The sequence below is a fragment of the Schistocerca piceifrons genome, chromosome 3 (genome assembly GCF_021461385.2).
Source record: "Schistocerca piceifrons isolate TAMUIC-IGC-003096 chromosome 3, iqSchPice1.1, whole genome shotgun sequence".
NCBI classification, from domain to species: domain Eukaryota; kingdom Metazoa; phylum Arthropoda; class Insecta; order Orthoptera; family Acrididae; genus Schistocerca; species Schistocerca piceifrons.
The window spans coordinates 593,079,937-593,094,916 of NC_060140.1; the positions used below are offsets into that span (position 1 = coordinate 593,079,937).

Consider the following 14,980-nt stretch of genomic DNA (forward strand, 5'->3'; position numbering starts at 1 on the left):
CGCTATACATCGACGAACAACAGGATTTGCAATACACGATGCGCCAGTGGAGTATCGTCCTTATTCCGCAGAGGACGTCGTGGGATGTGCCGCGGTGGGACGCGTCACGCGCTCGCCGACAGCTGCGGCGGCGGCGGCGGCTGCAAGTGGCAACCGCTGTGACGTCAGACGGCCCAGGCGACCCTGGAGACGCCGTCTGGCGCGACGGCGCTAGACAGCCCCGGCACGACGACGCTGACCGACGCCAGCGGCGGCGGCGCCAGGGCGTCCGGCGGTCAGTCGGGGTCGTAGCGCCAGTCGACGCGCAGCAGCGCGCACTCGGAGAACAGCGTCCCAGCGGCCAGGACCAGCAGCACCTGCCAGACACGTCAACTCTGCAACGCCCCGGCAACAAGCGGTCGCCCGAGCAAATCGCATTTCAAGCCTGATAACTCTGAGGGCCGACCAAGGAGTTTCTGTTCTAGTGCGTTGCTGCAAGCGTATATGCAAAGTAGAGAGAGTCCAGTGCCCGTGGATAGTTTGAATTACCTAAATATTGCACCACAGTATTGCGGAAACGGAAAGATCTGTTGATTATGCTTTAAAAAAAGTGGTTCAAATTGTTATAAGCACTATGGGACTTAACATCGGAGGTCATCAGTCCCATAGAACTTAGAACTACTGAAACCTAACTAACCTGAAGACATCACACACTTCCACGCCAGAGGCAGGATTCGAACTTCCGACCATAGCAGCAGCGCGGTTCCGGACTGAAGCGCCTATAACCGCTCGGCCACAGCGGCCGCCTGTGCTTTTCACATAACTGATTGGTAATCAGGGGGTCGTATTGTTATCCAATCAACGCGTACGAGTTACACAGCCTCCTAACAGATCATCTCCTATGGATGCTACAAGATGTTCCTCTGCAGACTAGGAGGAACCTTTGGTACCAACGTAACGGCTATCCAGCCCGTAGTCCACGAAGTACTACAGCATTTCTTCACAAATCGTTCACAGATCGTTGGATCGAACGCAAAGGATCAGTACAATGACCAGCCCGTCCCGCCGATTTTTCGTCTGTAGAAAACTGGAAGACGCTATCTACAGGCACATGTCAGCTACAATCAATGATATGCAGCAACGTATTACTGCATCCGGCTTGGACATATCCGCTGAAATAGTAGTGTGTGAGCAGCAGTCGTTCCACACTAGACTAGAAGTGTGTATTGCTGCTGTCGGTGGTCATTTTGAACACAACCTGTGATGGTCAATTATCTCGTTATTGATCAGACTCCACATAACTAGTGTAGGTACCTGTGTTGTTCTTTACTGTGTGCTATCACAGGTATTATACAAGTCTCGGTGCTGGAACACTTCAGAATATGATATCTCGTAAACGACTTGCACTTGAATTATGCAACAAACTCCACTGACATTGTACTTACCCCACTTCTTGTTTATTATTGTCAATACGCACTGTTCCATGCAAAAAAGTGTATGTTACACAAAAAGTACGCTCTCTATTATGACAATATATTGATTGACTAACAATACGAGCCCCTGACTGCCAATCCCTTTAGTGAAAACCACCCATCAACAACACTTTCCATTTCCACAATATCTGCGGTGCTAGTTTTAGGTGATTCACGCTGTATAAGGATCGATAAATGATGCAACGTAAACTACACTACTGGCCATTAAAATTACTACAGCAAGAAGAAATGCAGATGATAAACGGGTATTCATTGGACAAATATATTTTACTAGAACTGACATGTTATTATATTTTCACGCAATTTGGGTGCATAGATCCAGAGAAATCAGCACCCAGAACAATCACCTCTGGCCGTAATAACGGCCTTGATAAGCCGGGACATTGAGTTAAACAGAGCTTGGATGGCGTGTACAGGTACAGCTGCCCATGCAGCATGAACAAGATACCACAGTTCATCAAGAGTAGTGACTGACGTATTGTGACGATCCAGTTGTTCGGCCACCATTGACCAGACGTTTTCAATTGCTAAGAGATCTGGAGAATGTGCTGGCCAGGGCAGCAGTCGAACATTTTCTGTATCAAGAAAAGCCCGTGCAGGACCTGCAACATGCGGTCGTGCATTATGCTGCTGAGATGTAGGGTTTCGCAGGGATCGAATGAAGGGTAGAGCCACGGGTCGTAACACATCTGAAATGTGACGTCCACTGTTCAAAGTGCCGTCAATGCGAGCAAGAGGTGACCGAGACGTGTAACCAATGGCACCCCATACCATCATGCCGCATTATACGCCAGTTTGGAGATGACGAATACACGCTTCCAATGTGCGTTCACCGCGATGTCCCCAAACACAGATGCGTCCAAAAAATGGCTCTGAGCACTATGGGACTTAACTTCTGAGGTCGTCAGTCCCCTAGAACTTAGAACTACTTAAAACTAACTAACCTAAGGACATTACACACATCCATGCCCAGGATGCGTCCATCATGATGCTGTAAAGCGAACCTGGATTCATCCGAAAAAATGATGTTTTGCCATTCGTGCAACCAGGTTCATAGTTGAGTACACCATCGCAGGCGCTACTGTCCGTGATGCAGCGTCAAGGGTAACTGCAGCCATGATCTCCGAGCTGATTTTCCATGCTGTTGCAAACGTCGTCGAACTGTTCGTGCAGATGGTTGTTGTCTTGCAAACGTCCCCATCTGTTGTCTCAGGGATCGAGACGTGGCTGCACGATCCGTTACAGCTATGCGGATAAGATGCCTGTCATCTCGACTGCTAGTGAAACGAGGCCGTTGGGATCCAGCATGGCGTTCCGTACTACCCTCCTGAACCCACCGATTCCATATTCTGCTAACAGTCATTGGATCTCGACCAACGCGAGCAGCAATGTCGCGATACGATTAACCGCAATCACGATAGGCTACAATACGACCTTTATCAAAGTCGAAAACGTGATGGTACGCATTTCTCCTCCTTACACGAGGCATCACAACAACGTTTCACCAGGCAACGCCGGTCAACTGCTGTTTTTGTATAAGAAATCGGTTGGAAACTTTCCTCATGTCAGTACGTTGTAGGTGTCGCCACCGGCGCCAGCCTTGTGTAAATGCTCTGAAAAGCTAATCATTTTCATACCACAGCATCTTCTTCCTGTCAGTTAAATTTCGCGTCTGTAGCACGTCTTCTTTGTAGTGTAGCTATTTTAATGGCCAGTGGTGTATATTATTACCAAATGAGTACATATAGGACTAGCGTAACATTAATCTCTTCTTGGCTGTTGAAGGTTAAATGCCGGTAGACATCCATCGGAGAATGGAGAACGTGTGTGAGGGTAGCATGATTGTAGAAAGCCACCGTTATGGAATGGTGCGCCAAGTTCCGTACCAGCAACGCGCTCCCCACATCGCAAATGTCGTAATGCAGAGAAGTTACAACAACTAAAATATAAGACACTCGAGCACCCGCCATGTAATCCTGATCTTTTCCTAAGTCACTATAAGGCATCGAAGAGTCGAAGATTACTCTCAGACGAGGATATGCAGCAGGGGAGCTTCTCCACGCAACAGGACACGTCTCTTACCAAACTGTCATCTTCAACCTGGTACGTCGTTGGCAAGATTCCTCAATGCTCACGGCGATTTTACCAGATTGGCATTACGATTCTAGGCCGTACGGGCTTCGAACGGAAACTTTTTGATCGACCCTTGTAACTAAATGAAGTGAAATATACATATGAAATGAGTTCATTGTCTGCTAGATATTAAATCTAGAGTGACAATTATTTAAATAAAACAGATTTTAATGTCACAGTTTCTAAAATGAACGGAAAGTAAATTTCTTCTAGTTCCGCAGAGATTCCTAACCTCATACAGACTCTCGTGAAAATTTCAGCGTGTGGGTTTTTAATAACTATGAGAACAATTCTAAAATTTAAAACGAAAAACATCGGTCTCATGCAATAGATTACTGACGCATGAATAGGTCACTTAAACCACCAACATTTTTATTGCACTGCAGATGATACGGACTGTTGTGTGTGTTTCCTCAACGACAGATAATCTCTACACTCCTTACTTTTAATTACTATACGTGTCCATTTTTTTCGTTTTATATTTTACTAGGACTGTCATAGCTGTTAAAAATTCGCAAACACAAGCTTTCAGGACTATCGATATGGGTTTAGGAACCTGTGTGGAGCAAGAAGCAATTATTTTACACTCTTTAGTGCAGTTTAAAAAGTTGTAATACTAAGAATTTTCTGTATTTAAATAGTTATTTTGTGTTTTTTACATGTACTGAAGGGATTATAACAGAGGCATATGACGTATTTCAGATTTATTTCAGTTTACCTTCACCTGAATCAAATATTTTACCTCCTCCTATGTATATCTCGCGAAAACATCGTGGGGGTGATGATTAGAGAGAATAGTGCTCACACAGAGGATTACAAGAAATCGTTCTTACCGTGAAACATCCGTAACTGTGCAGCCGTGGAACGCAAAGTAAGCTCTACCACGCACCAGACAAGAAACCGAGTTAATATTGCACTATCTTCCATTTCTGAGCTACACCGAAAGTTGAATGTCTCTTGCTCGCCGGGAAGTCAGTTTAAAATAAAACGCAAAGTTTTTACAGTACAAACAAACAGACAAGGAACCGACTTAATCATGTTAAAAATATAGCGTTATTCATTAGCACCCCTGGAGTTTCAGGCAAGCAGTGTGCGTACAGTACAAGATATAAAGAAAACTGACACGTATTACTGGACAGAGAATCTTTCCGATTTTCGATACGTGGTACGGGCCATGGTGTAACTGGACTAGGTGGCAGACCTGTCACAACAAGCAGAGAAACCTTATGCTCCGTATTACGTGTCTTCGTAGTTCACGCCTGCATATAGATAACCTGATGAACTGATTTTCAAAGCAGGCTGCTGCCGTGCTATCCTGGGCATTTCGTGTCAGTGATTTATATGATCTGAAGTTTATTGCTTCAGAAGTTGTGCCCGTATCGAGAACGAGTAATGTGAGTTACAAACATTCATCATTTTGATTTGAAGCTCCTTGTGTTGGCCGTGTTTGCAGTTAAAATTGTTGGATGTGAGTTGCGCCAGTTATGCAAAACGCCGTTTTCTCTCAGTACCCAAAGGCGTATCGGCACCACTGTGCCCTCATCAGTGGATTTTCGTTTGCATTTATTCTGCAATGTGAACATTTTTGTTAAATGATTATAAAATTATGTCCATCTTTAGTCCAAATAACTGATCGTATGTTGTTGAAAATACCTCTACATTCGGTGTGCATGAATTTTCTGGATCACTTGTGTGTTAATTACTACAGGTAGCTTGTCATTTGCAACCAAACGATGATGATGAGAAAGTTATTTGCTGGGCGTTAAAGCTATCTTATAGAATGTAATTTAGTTTGTCGCGATATTTTCGCGCCTATATTCAATTTTACCTACGTTTTCGTGTGGCAAGCACTTCCATTCTCCGCATTACAAACGTCAACAGATGCTCTATTGCATGTATCTGACAATTTTCTGTATATCTTGTAATTTTCGCACATTCGTGTTCTGAAAACCTTGAGGAATGTATGAAGAACCCCCCGCGAAAGAATTGCTATCAAATATACGGAAACAGATAGTTAATTTCTTTCTTTGTGTTATCATGCTAAGAAATGTAGTGTGCCTTACAGGCAAGTTCATCTTTTAGCACATTGGTTTCTACTGATAAGATGTGCTGTTGTGTTAGAAGAATCTGAAAACTCAGTATAGCTATCTAGGGATTACAATTTATGTTTCTAACGACACTGGATTTGTAAATACTACAGTAATGAAAGTGAATCCGTGGTATGTACTTCCGTATTACCTTATAACCGATGCAAAGAGTTACCAACGGTTGATATGTTTACTGCTACGTATCTGCACGAGAAATTGTACTGAACGCTCAGATAAGCCTTTGAACTGTCTTATTAATTTCTTTCTGCACAAAATAGAACATAACAAAGACAATGTTCCACGTAAAAGTATAGATCCCAAAATGCTGCTCCACTGCTAACAGAGTTCGACGGAAAAAGCTTTGAATTTTACGATGCAGGAGCAGAGAAACGGTGGTTATTAGAAAGTATTCCATAATAGAAATTCATACTTTGAAAGCACAGTGTTAATCTGCCAGGAAGTTTCATATCAGCGCACACTCCGCTGCAGAGTGAAAATCTCCTTCTAGAATTTCAAAATGGTTCACATGGCTCTAAGCACTATGGGACTTAACATGTGAAGTCATCAGTCCCCTAGACTTAGAACTACTTAAACCTAACTAACCTAAGGACACCACACTTATCCATGGCCGAGGCAGGATTAGAACCTACGTGGTTCCGGACTAAAGCACCTACCACAGCGGTCGGCAGCTGTTTCAAATGAATATTTATTATCTTTAAGTTAACCAAGAGGTGGTCTTATTTTATTAATACATATTCTGATAGCAAAAACATAGAAAACTATGAATTTATTTTGTTGAATAGATACACTCAAGTTTCATTCACTTCAAGAAGTTGTGCGTTCCCAAAAGAGGTGTTGTCTGGTTCTCTGTAACTACAGCCTGTCTACGAGCACTCACAGTGTGGAGGATAGTGCTGTTGTGCCTTACCTTATTTCGTGCTCTCTTACAGTCTCCTATAAGCAAGTTTGAATTTTAGAGCGAAGGCAGCAAACTTAAAAAGAAAAGATTGTATCTCCCAGAGCATCTGTTTGTCTCCCCATACTTAAAATGCTATTTCGATCCTCCTGTTCCATCCTTCTCTTTCCCCAATCTTCTTTTTTCTACTTATGTTTCCTTCGGAACAGTGCGATCTGGGAAACCAGTCGTCATCTTCAGTGTACGAAAGTACTGTGCCCTTCTATTATTAGTTCCCACGACACTCGTCTCTGTCATTTTGTCATTTATGCCATTGACGTCTTCTTCCGAATTTCACCGTAGGAGACGTGAGGTTTCCTACCATACGGCTCTGAAGAACAACATCTCGAGTGAACTGCAAGAGAGTTGCAATTTGCACTCTTTGGGTGGAGGACTAGCGGCAGAACCAGATTTGGACTGGGGAGTTTGCACACTCTTCCCAAACGTATCTTTCCAGTTTTTCCATTTCTTTCTACATTCGTCCCCTATTATCACGAGAATTTATCGCATTAAAATAAAAAAAAATCGTTGAAGGAAACTATATCAACAAAGCGTGCTTCGAAAATGATAGTGTGAGTCAGGAGGAAATGTACATGACTTGAGGAGTGATAGCACTGGTGACTAATCAAAGAACCTTGTTCTATTCCGCGTAGTTTCCGAGATAACCTGAATAACTCCAAAAGTGGACCTCGAACAAAAAAGTGCTGCAGTACAAGATTAAGGTACATTAAATTTTCAACAAACAAAGTACCTATAATTTTTTTTCTGTAGGGCTAATAGTTTGCACGATGAGTACGAGATAATATTGAAAATCTCGAGCGACGCCCATGCGTCGTAGCTTAGATAGATTTTTATAGGGCAATTTGAAGTACTTTCCCTGCTTGATGGACAACAAATGTCCTGCATCAAACTGTTCGCCTCTAATTCCTCTACACTACTGTGGTGCATTGTAAACAACGACAATGCACTGAGTAGTACAGAAAATAAATAACATTGTACATTAGACTTATTCTATCTCAGAAACCACACGCAATAGCGCATATGTCCATTGGAGATTTTTTACTCAGGATCACACCCCTCAAAGCATGCATCTTTATTTCTGACTCATCCTGCACACTTCTATACTTAATTGCTTAAAATTAAAATATATAAATAAATAGAATAGGATCTTATATTGCAAGTAAGTACTAAACATGTTTAATTACTAATTTTCTTCAAAATTGTTATTTATTCAAGTACACAATTGTAATTTTCACTATAATTAATTGAATCATGTCATACGAAGTCGAATTGTTCTCTTTTCTGTCAGGTTTTTGGCCACAGACCCACTTTCAGACATCTAGCATATGAGTTTAGACTAGGAAGATGTACTGCTAGCTTGACAGTTTATGAAACGTGTTCACCTATTGTGCTAGAGTTTTTACCTGAAGTAATGCCGCCACTGAAGAACAGTCAAGAAAGAATGTAGCAGGAAAATGTTTTCTGTCATGAAAATTCCCGAACTGCATCGGAATAATAGACGGACGTCATTGAGAGCTCAAATGCCCACCACATAGTGCACGTAGGTATTTCAAGTACCTGAAATACTTTTCAGTGTTTCTGATTACGATAAAAAGTTTTTTTTTAACTAATGTGGGTGCTAGGGGAAAACAAAATGACGGGATAGTTTTTAAGGCCAGCGAATTGTTTAGACAGCCGGAAAACAACGGATTCAATGTACCTCACAAGAAAATCTTGCCGAGCAGCAGTAATTCAGCACCACACGTTATCACTGGAGATGATGCGTTCAAATTGAAACCGTATCTTCTGCGTCCGCTTCCAGCAAAACGTATAATAATATATCATGAACACTTTAATACTAGTCTATGAAAAGCTAGAAAAACCAATGAAATTACTTTTGGGATTTTACGGACTAAATGGCTCTTTACAGGAACATGTTTAGAAGTATCGGACGTGTCTGAAGTAAACAAGCTTGTACAAACTATTTGCGTATTGCACAATATTATCAGAGGCAGGGTTGGCATTAACGAAGCCAAACAACGTATCATTTCTCCATGAAAAGACCGTGAATGAATTGAGAAGTCGATAGAATCCCGTTCCAAATCAATATAGAAGGCGAAACGCAGAAGAAATGGAAATAAGGAATAATTGCGTGACCTATTTTAATCGATAGCCATCGTGCTTTGTAAATTATTGGTGACATATTTTAATGCTACAATACCAATTTTACTAGTTATTGAACTATTTCTTGTCCAACACTCGTACGCAATAATAATAAAAAAATATTCATTAGTAAATGATCAGATTTGTATGAAACTGGTTAAGATAGTAACTCTTACACGACGAGTTTATAGCATTTCCTATTTCATCCCACAATTTCTTTGTCACAGAGGTATTTTTGAAATTATTTTGACTGTCGTTCCACAAACATGGCCTGGTTTGAACTTCTGAGATCAACGTCTCACCCTCGAGTCAATCAGTTTTCACTTCTCTGCCATCTTTGCTGCACAACAGCTTCCAAACGACTGGAAAAGACTGAGCGGTAAACGAAATTTAATGTCTGAGGCGAGCGGTGAGCGGTTAAGCTCAAGCGACGGTATGTTTCGCGTCGCTGCACGCGATTGTCCCAGCCGGCCGCCAGACGTTACCTTTGAACTCAATGTAAACATAAACGTGAGCGGCGCCGCTTTATTGCTTCTCGCCCGTTGCTCGCCGATTATCGCTCCTATCGTAGCCGACGCCTTTACTCTCCGACAACGCTCGCGTCACATGTTGGCTGGTGAGGCCTGTTGGTCTTTGAGGCCTGGCGGTCAGGACGGAGGTATGGCTTTTGACAGTATACCGATAAAAGGTATTTTACTAAAAATTTCGATATGTGCTTGCCATACTTTCGGCGATGATATATCGAATTCATGATGGCAATATCGTGCCGATATTTTTATTTTATATTATACTTTTTTCACAATTTTCGGTAATTATTTGAAGTTTTCCTTCTGAAATGGCAGTAGAACATAGTTTAACGTTCACTATCTGCAGGGGTGCCGACTTATAGAAAAATAGTGGGGGGGGGGGGGAGGGGCATACTGGGCGTCTTGCCCCGTAAAATTTTCTACATTTTAGATGAAAAATAGTGAGTTTAAAATTTTTTTAAGCATTTTATAGTCATATGATCAACGTTAGAACACCAAAAACTCGACTCTCGATAACTCGACACTCCGGGAAGCACGACAACCCTGACACATTTTTTGGCTCTGAAGAAGAAACAAAACAAACACGCACGGTATTTTCGTAAGAAGCTAATTTAAATTACAATAATAATCATGCTTATAGACTATTACAGATCAGTGTCAGCTTCCCGGTAGCTGAGTGATTGAGCCCCTCATTGGGGGCTTAACAACCAAGCTCTCTGGCCTCACCGTACGCCAACACTCTTTTCGCTTTCGGGCATATGCTGTTGAACTCCTCCTCCTCATTCGCTCCGGCTCTGAGATTCGAGCAGTTCTCGAATTGATTACTCGTTATGGGGCTGCCACTGGCAGTGCCATTAATGTCGCCAAACCTTCGACAATGCACATTGGACGAGGCCTCCAAGAAGATGAAGTGGCACCCCTGCCGCTTGTGCAGACTTTTCGGTACCTGGGCTTTACCTTTACCCCCACGGTCTCACGCACAGCGGCAACGAATCTCCATCACCTGTTACACCTCATCCGCAACGACGTCCGCCAGAACCCCCTGCGCCGCCAGGACACACTTCAACGCGTTGAGTTTCTTATTCGTTATTTGACATCAAAACTGGTCCACCTCGCACAATTTCTCCCTCTGCCAACTGCCATTGGGCGCAACCTTCAGGCGGCCTTTGGCTATTATCTCACGGCTGGTTCCATGTTTAAAGCCCGTTATGAGACACTTACCCTGCACCCACGGGATGGTGGCCTCGGGCTCGTCGAAGTCTGAATGTGAGCTGCAGCCTACTATATGAGTACCATGAGAAAACAGAGGACCGGCCGGCTCACGTCTCTAACACGTACCTTGTTTGAGGTCCTCGTGCCTGCTTCCACCTCACCACCGGTATCTGTCGGCTGTATCGTGCATTTGTCTCATATTTCGACCTTTTTCGTCGACTACAGTTACATACATACCAGTCTTCCAGGTACGCGGTCACCCAGGACTACTGTAATGTGTAGTTGTTGTGTACATAGTTCCGCGTAGTCAGCGCGTACTCAACTTTCCCAATAGAACGCGCCCCGCTAAGCACAACAGCGCAGGCGCAGCGCTCGTCCGACTTCGCACTACGAGATGGCGCTTTCTTAGAGACGGACCAAATTCTGCTTCCGCCGATCCGCGCATTAATGTGTAACGCAGCCAATGAGATTGCTGCTAACGTAGAAACTTATCTCCTCGCGGATCACACTCGCGCAGTGATACCTGAACGCGCGAGGTATTATAACGAGTGTACAGGCCTCCGATTAGTCAGTCTGCATCAGTCTGAATTAGTCTGCATTACTCTGCATTTGTTTGTACCAGTCTATAGTCAAGTTTCAGTCTGCGCCTAATAAGATTATCATATTCCAGTACATCGCCATGAAGAGAAATGTATAGACACTTTGTCAAGTATAAGAGATATGTGAGAATAAGATTAACGTACCAAGACCAAAGGAATCTCAGATTCTCCATTGTAAATAGCATCCAGAACCAAGTTAAGCTATTTTTATGCTTGTTATTATTTTAATAAATGTGTGTGAAAATTAATCACGTTCTGTTTAAAGTTGGTACCCACACCACAGTAGTAATGGAAAAATTCAAACGACTCTGCACAGTTACAACACACCAGTAAACCCAGAAGAAGGCCACTGTTACCATAACCGAAACGTTCGTTTCTCCAGTTTATTTCTAACATTATGAGGCGGTACCATAATCTGAAAACGTTTTGACAACTGATTGTTGTCGTGGAAAAATACGGTTATATAGGGTCACGGTAGATAAAATAGACTTAGGTTCGTTTAGTTAATCAGAGGTGAAGAAGACGTATGCGCAGGAAAGCCTAGCATAATATCTGCATCAAATTAATTATAGTGCACCACTCATCACGTAGGGTGCTTGGAGATTCCGGCCTCAGCTGCGAGAAGGACTTTTTTTTTTTCTTATGAATGGTCTGATGCTCGGAGGCAGCGGGTACGGACGAAAGGAGCGTTTCAATAAATGCCATACACCTGCAGGCCTGACCGAAGCAACCTGACTTCATTTCAAAGAGTTGTACATCTACATTTACAGCATAATCCGCAAGCCACCTAATGGGGGTGGCGGAGGGTACTTCTGGTATCGATAACTGGCCTCTTCTATCATGGTAGCCGAGCGGTTCTAGGCGCTTCAGTCTGGAACCGCGCGACCGCTACGGTCGCAGGTTCGAATCCTGCCTCGGGCATGGATGTGTGTGATGTCCTTAGGTTAGTTAGGTTTAAGTAGTTCTAAGTTCTAGTGGACTGATGACCTCAGATTTTGAGTCCCATAGTGCTCAGAGCCATTTCAACCATTTCTTCTATCGTGTTCCATTCATGAATGGCGCCTGAGAAAAGTGATTGTGGTAAGCCTCTGTTTTGGCTCTCGTTTCTCGAATTTTCTCCTCGTGATCATTACGAGAGATGACTATGGGAATAAGTAATATGTTATCCTACTTTTCCCGGAATGTTCTCTCTCAAAATTTAAATAGTAAACCTCTCCGTGACGCACAACGTCTCTCTTGTAACAACTGCCAATGGAGTCTCCGTAGATAAATCTGTGTGTCTGTTCTTTCTGACAGGTCAGAAAGAACAGACAGTATTTTGATCCAGCAGCCATTGTGAATTAAGACACAAAGGAATTACAGACGTTGGCTGCAAGCGGGCATTGACTGATCAGTTGAAAATTTGTGCCGAATTCGGGTCTCCTGCTTCCCCATTGACTGCAATCAACTCCCACTTGCAGCCAGTGTCTGTAATTCCTTTGTGTCTTATTGGAAATTTGTGGTAAGAACTATGGGACATCTGTCCCTAGGCTTGCACACTAACTTACACTAAGGACAACCCGACGAGGGGGGGAAGAAGCCGCGCGAGCCATGGCACGGCGCCTAGACCGGACGGCTACCCCGCGCGGCACTTTGTGTCTTAGTTCATAATGGCCACTGGATGAAGATAGTATCTGTTATTTCGGACTTTTCTCTTCAATAGAGAGGCACACCATACCCGAATAGAAGGGAGAACCGATAGAGGTACTCAAGGTACTCTGCGCCACACACCGTCAGGTGGCTTGCGGAGTGTGGATGTAGATGTAGATGTAGAACTCGTATAGCAATCGGCGAAATGCCGCGAGTAGTGAGGGTCATGGGCAAGTAGCACTACATTAGTGGTGAGTGGATAAGGTGAGAATTTGGATCTGACGGGAGGCGTGCTAGGGTAGTCCGTGCAGTTGGAATGACCACTGTGTCCGGACGACTTAGTAATAAGAGTATTTGCCCAGCAAGCAGGAGACGCGGGTTCGAATCCCGGTCCGGCACAAATTTTCTTCTTCCCCGTTGACTGCAATCAATACCCGCTTGCAACCAGTATCTGTAATTCCTATGCGTCCGAGTTTCAAAGCTTCGTCTAATGAAACAAATTTCCACTCGGAATTACGAGTCTTAATATACCACTAACACAAAAAAATCTGAACTGCTTATATGCAAAGGACTCCTCGGGATCGGTGACGTGAAGCACAAGACAGCATGGACAGTCGTGTGTACGATATCAGTGTGAAATGATGAGTGGATCTTATCTTTTCTTTGCAGTACTGGGCAAATTTCTGGCCAGCCACCTAATTTAAAACTCTACCGGAAAGTTGCTGCCTGGTCTGTTAGCCGGCGCGTTTATAAGATATCTAGTGAGGCTGTGGTCGGCTGTAACATTACCGTTTCCGGCCACGCGGAGGCGGCCGCGACCCCTAAATGTAGCGTCGTCCACTTAGCGAGGACATCATCGAACAGCTTTAATGTCCTATCCCAGTGATGGCGCCTACATCTTACACTTAGAGCCTTCGCTCCATACGGTACCTAATGGCTTGTGGTAGAATGTACCGTGTCTACCACTGTCGCCCCCAACCACACCCCCACCCCACCCATCCCTTCCTTGTTACCGCAGAGGATGGCTCGCGGGAAGAACGATTGGTGGTAAGGCTCTGTCTGGGCTCGAACCACTATATCTTAACTTTCATTGACTTTCCGCGGAATATACGGAGCAGGAAGCATTATGTTCGGAGATACTGCTAGGAACGTATGCCCTGTATGTTTTAATAGTGTGCACAGCGGCTGTATTGCCGCTGGAGTTGACTGAGCATCTCTGTGACGTTCCCGCGCTTACTAAAAGACCCTGAAACGAAACCCACTGCTCTCCGTTAGATCTTTCCTATTTTCGCCATCATTCCTTTCTAGTGCAGATCCTAGGCTGACCAGCAATATTCAAGTGTTAGTCGAGCGAGTGATCTGTAACTTACTTCGTGGCTGGACTACGCTTCCTGAGGATGCTGACAATGAATCCCTCTCTGTCATCTGCCATAATTGTAAATACTTTACATCGCTCCGTACGAATACTCCAAGATATTTTATGGATGACGCTTACTCCTAGGTATTTTATGGATGCAAATGCTTGAGGTGATGGTTCTTCAGTTGTATAGTCATAGGGAAATGACAATCCTCAAGTATATTCTAGAGGCTTATGCGCTCCTGCTATTACAGTTCGATTAATGTTACTAAAGTACTGTAACGAGCACAATCTTCGTAATGTGCTGTCACTGCTACAATCATGTTAGTGTTGCTGCTCATTGTTGTTACTGTTGTTAGTACTACGGCAAGTGCCGGCCGGAGTGACCAAGCGGTTCTAGGCGCTTCAGTCTGGAACCGCGCAACCGCTACGGTCGCAGGTTCGAATCCTGCCTCGGGCATGGATGTGTGTGATGTTCTTAGGTTAGTTAGGTTTAAGCAGTTCTAAGTTCTATGGGACTGATGATCTCAGCAGTTAAGTCCCATAGTGCTCAGAGCCATTTGAACCATTTTGAACTACGGCAAGTGATGCTACTCACCATTCGTCGCTATTGGCTTTCTTTTCTCCTGATTGTGAAACTACTGTACTACTCTATGATATGCAATTTTGTAATAGATCATACTTATATTCTACATCAATTAACAATTTCAGGATACTTTCTATTGCGTGCTTGCTTCCTATATACGTTTATGTTACTCCAGTAAGCGTCTATGGCTCATAAGAAATTATTGTAATCATACAGAAACTAGGTGTATAGCTCTACTTCAACCCTGTAGCCGTTTTGAC

General features: G+C 43.6%; 1 protein-coding gene across 1 annotated transcript in view; it reads right to left on the reverse strand.

Moving 5' to 3' along the window:
- Positions 1-275: 275 nt before the first annotated feature.
- Positions 276-14,980, reverse strand: part of LOC124788864 — a 355,716-nt gene continuing 341,011 nt past the window's right edge. Inside the window, exon 6 of the mRNA XM_047256147.1 lies at positions 276-356. Within this exon, the coding sequence (XP_047112103.1) occupies positions 276-356 (81 nt within the window). The remainder of the gene's footprint in view (positions 357-14,980) is intronic.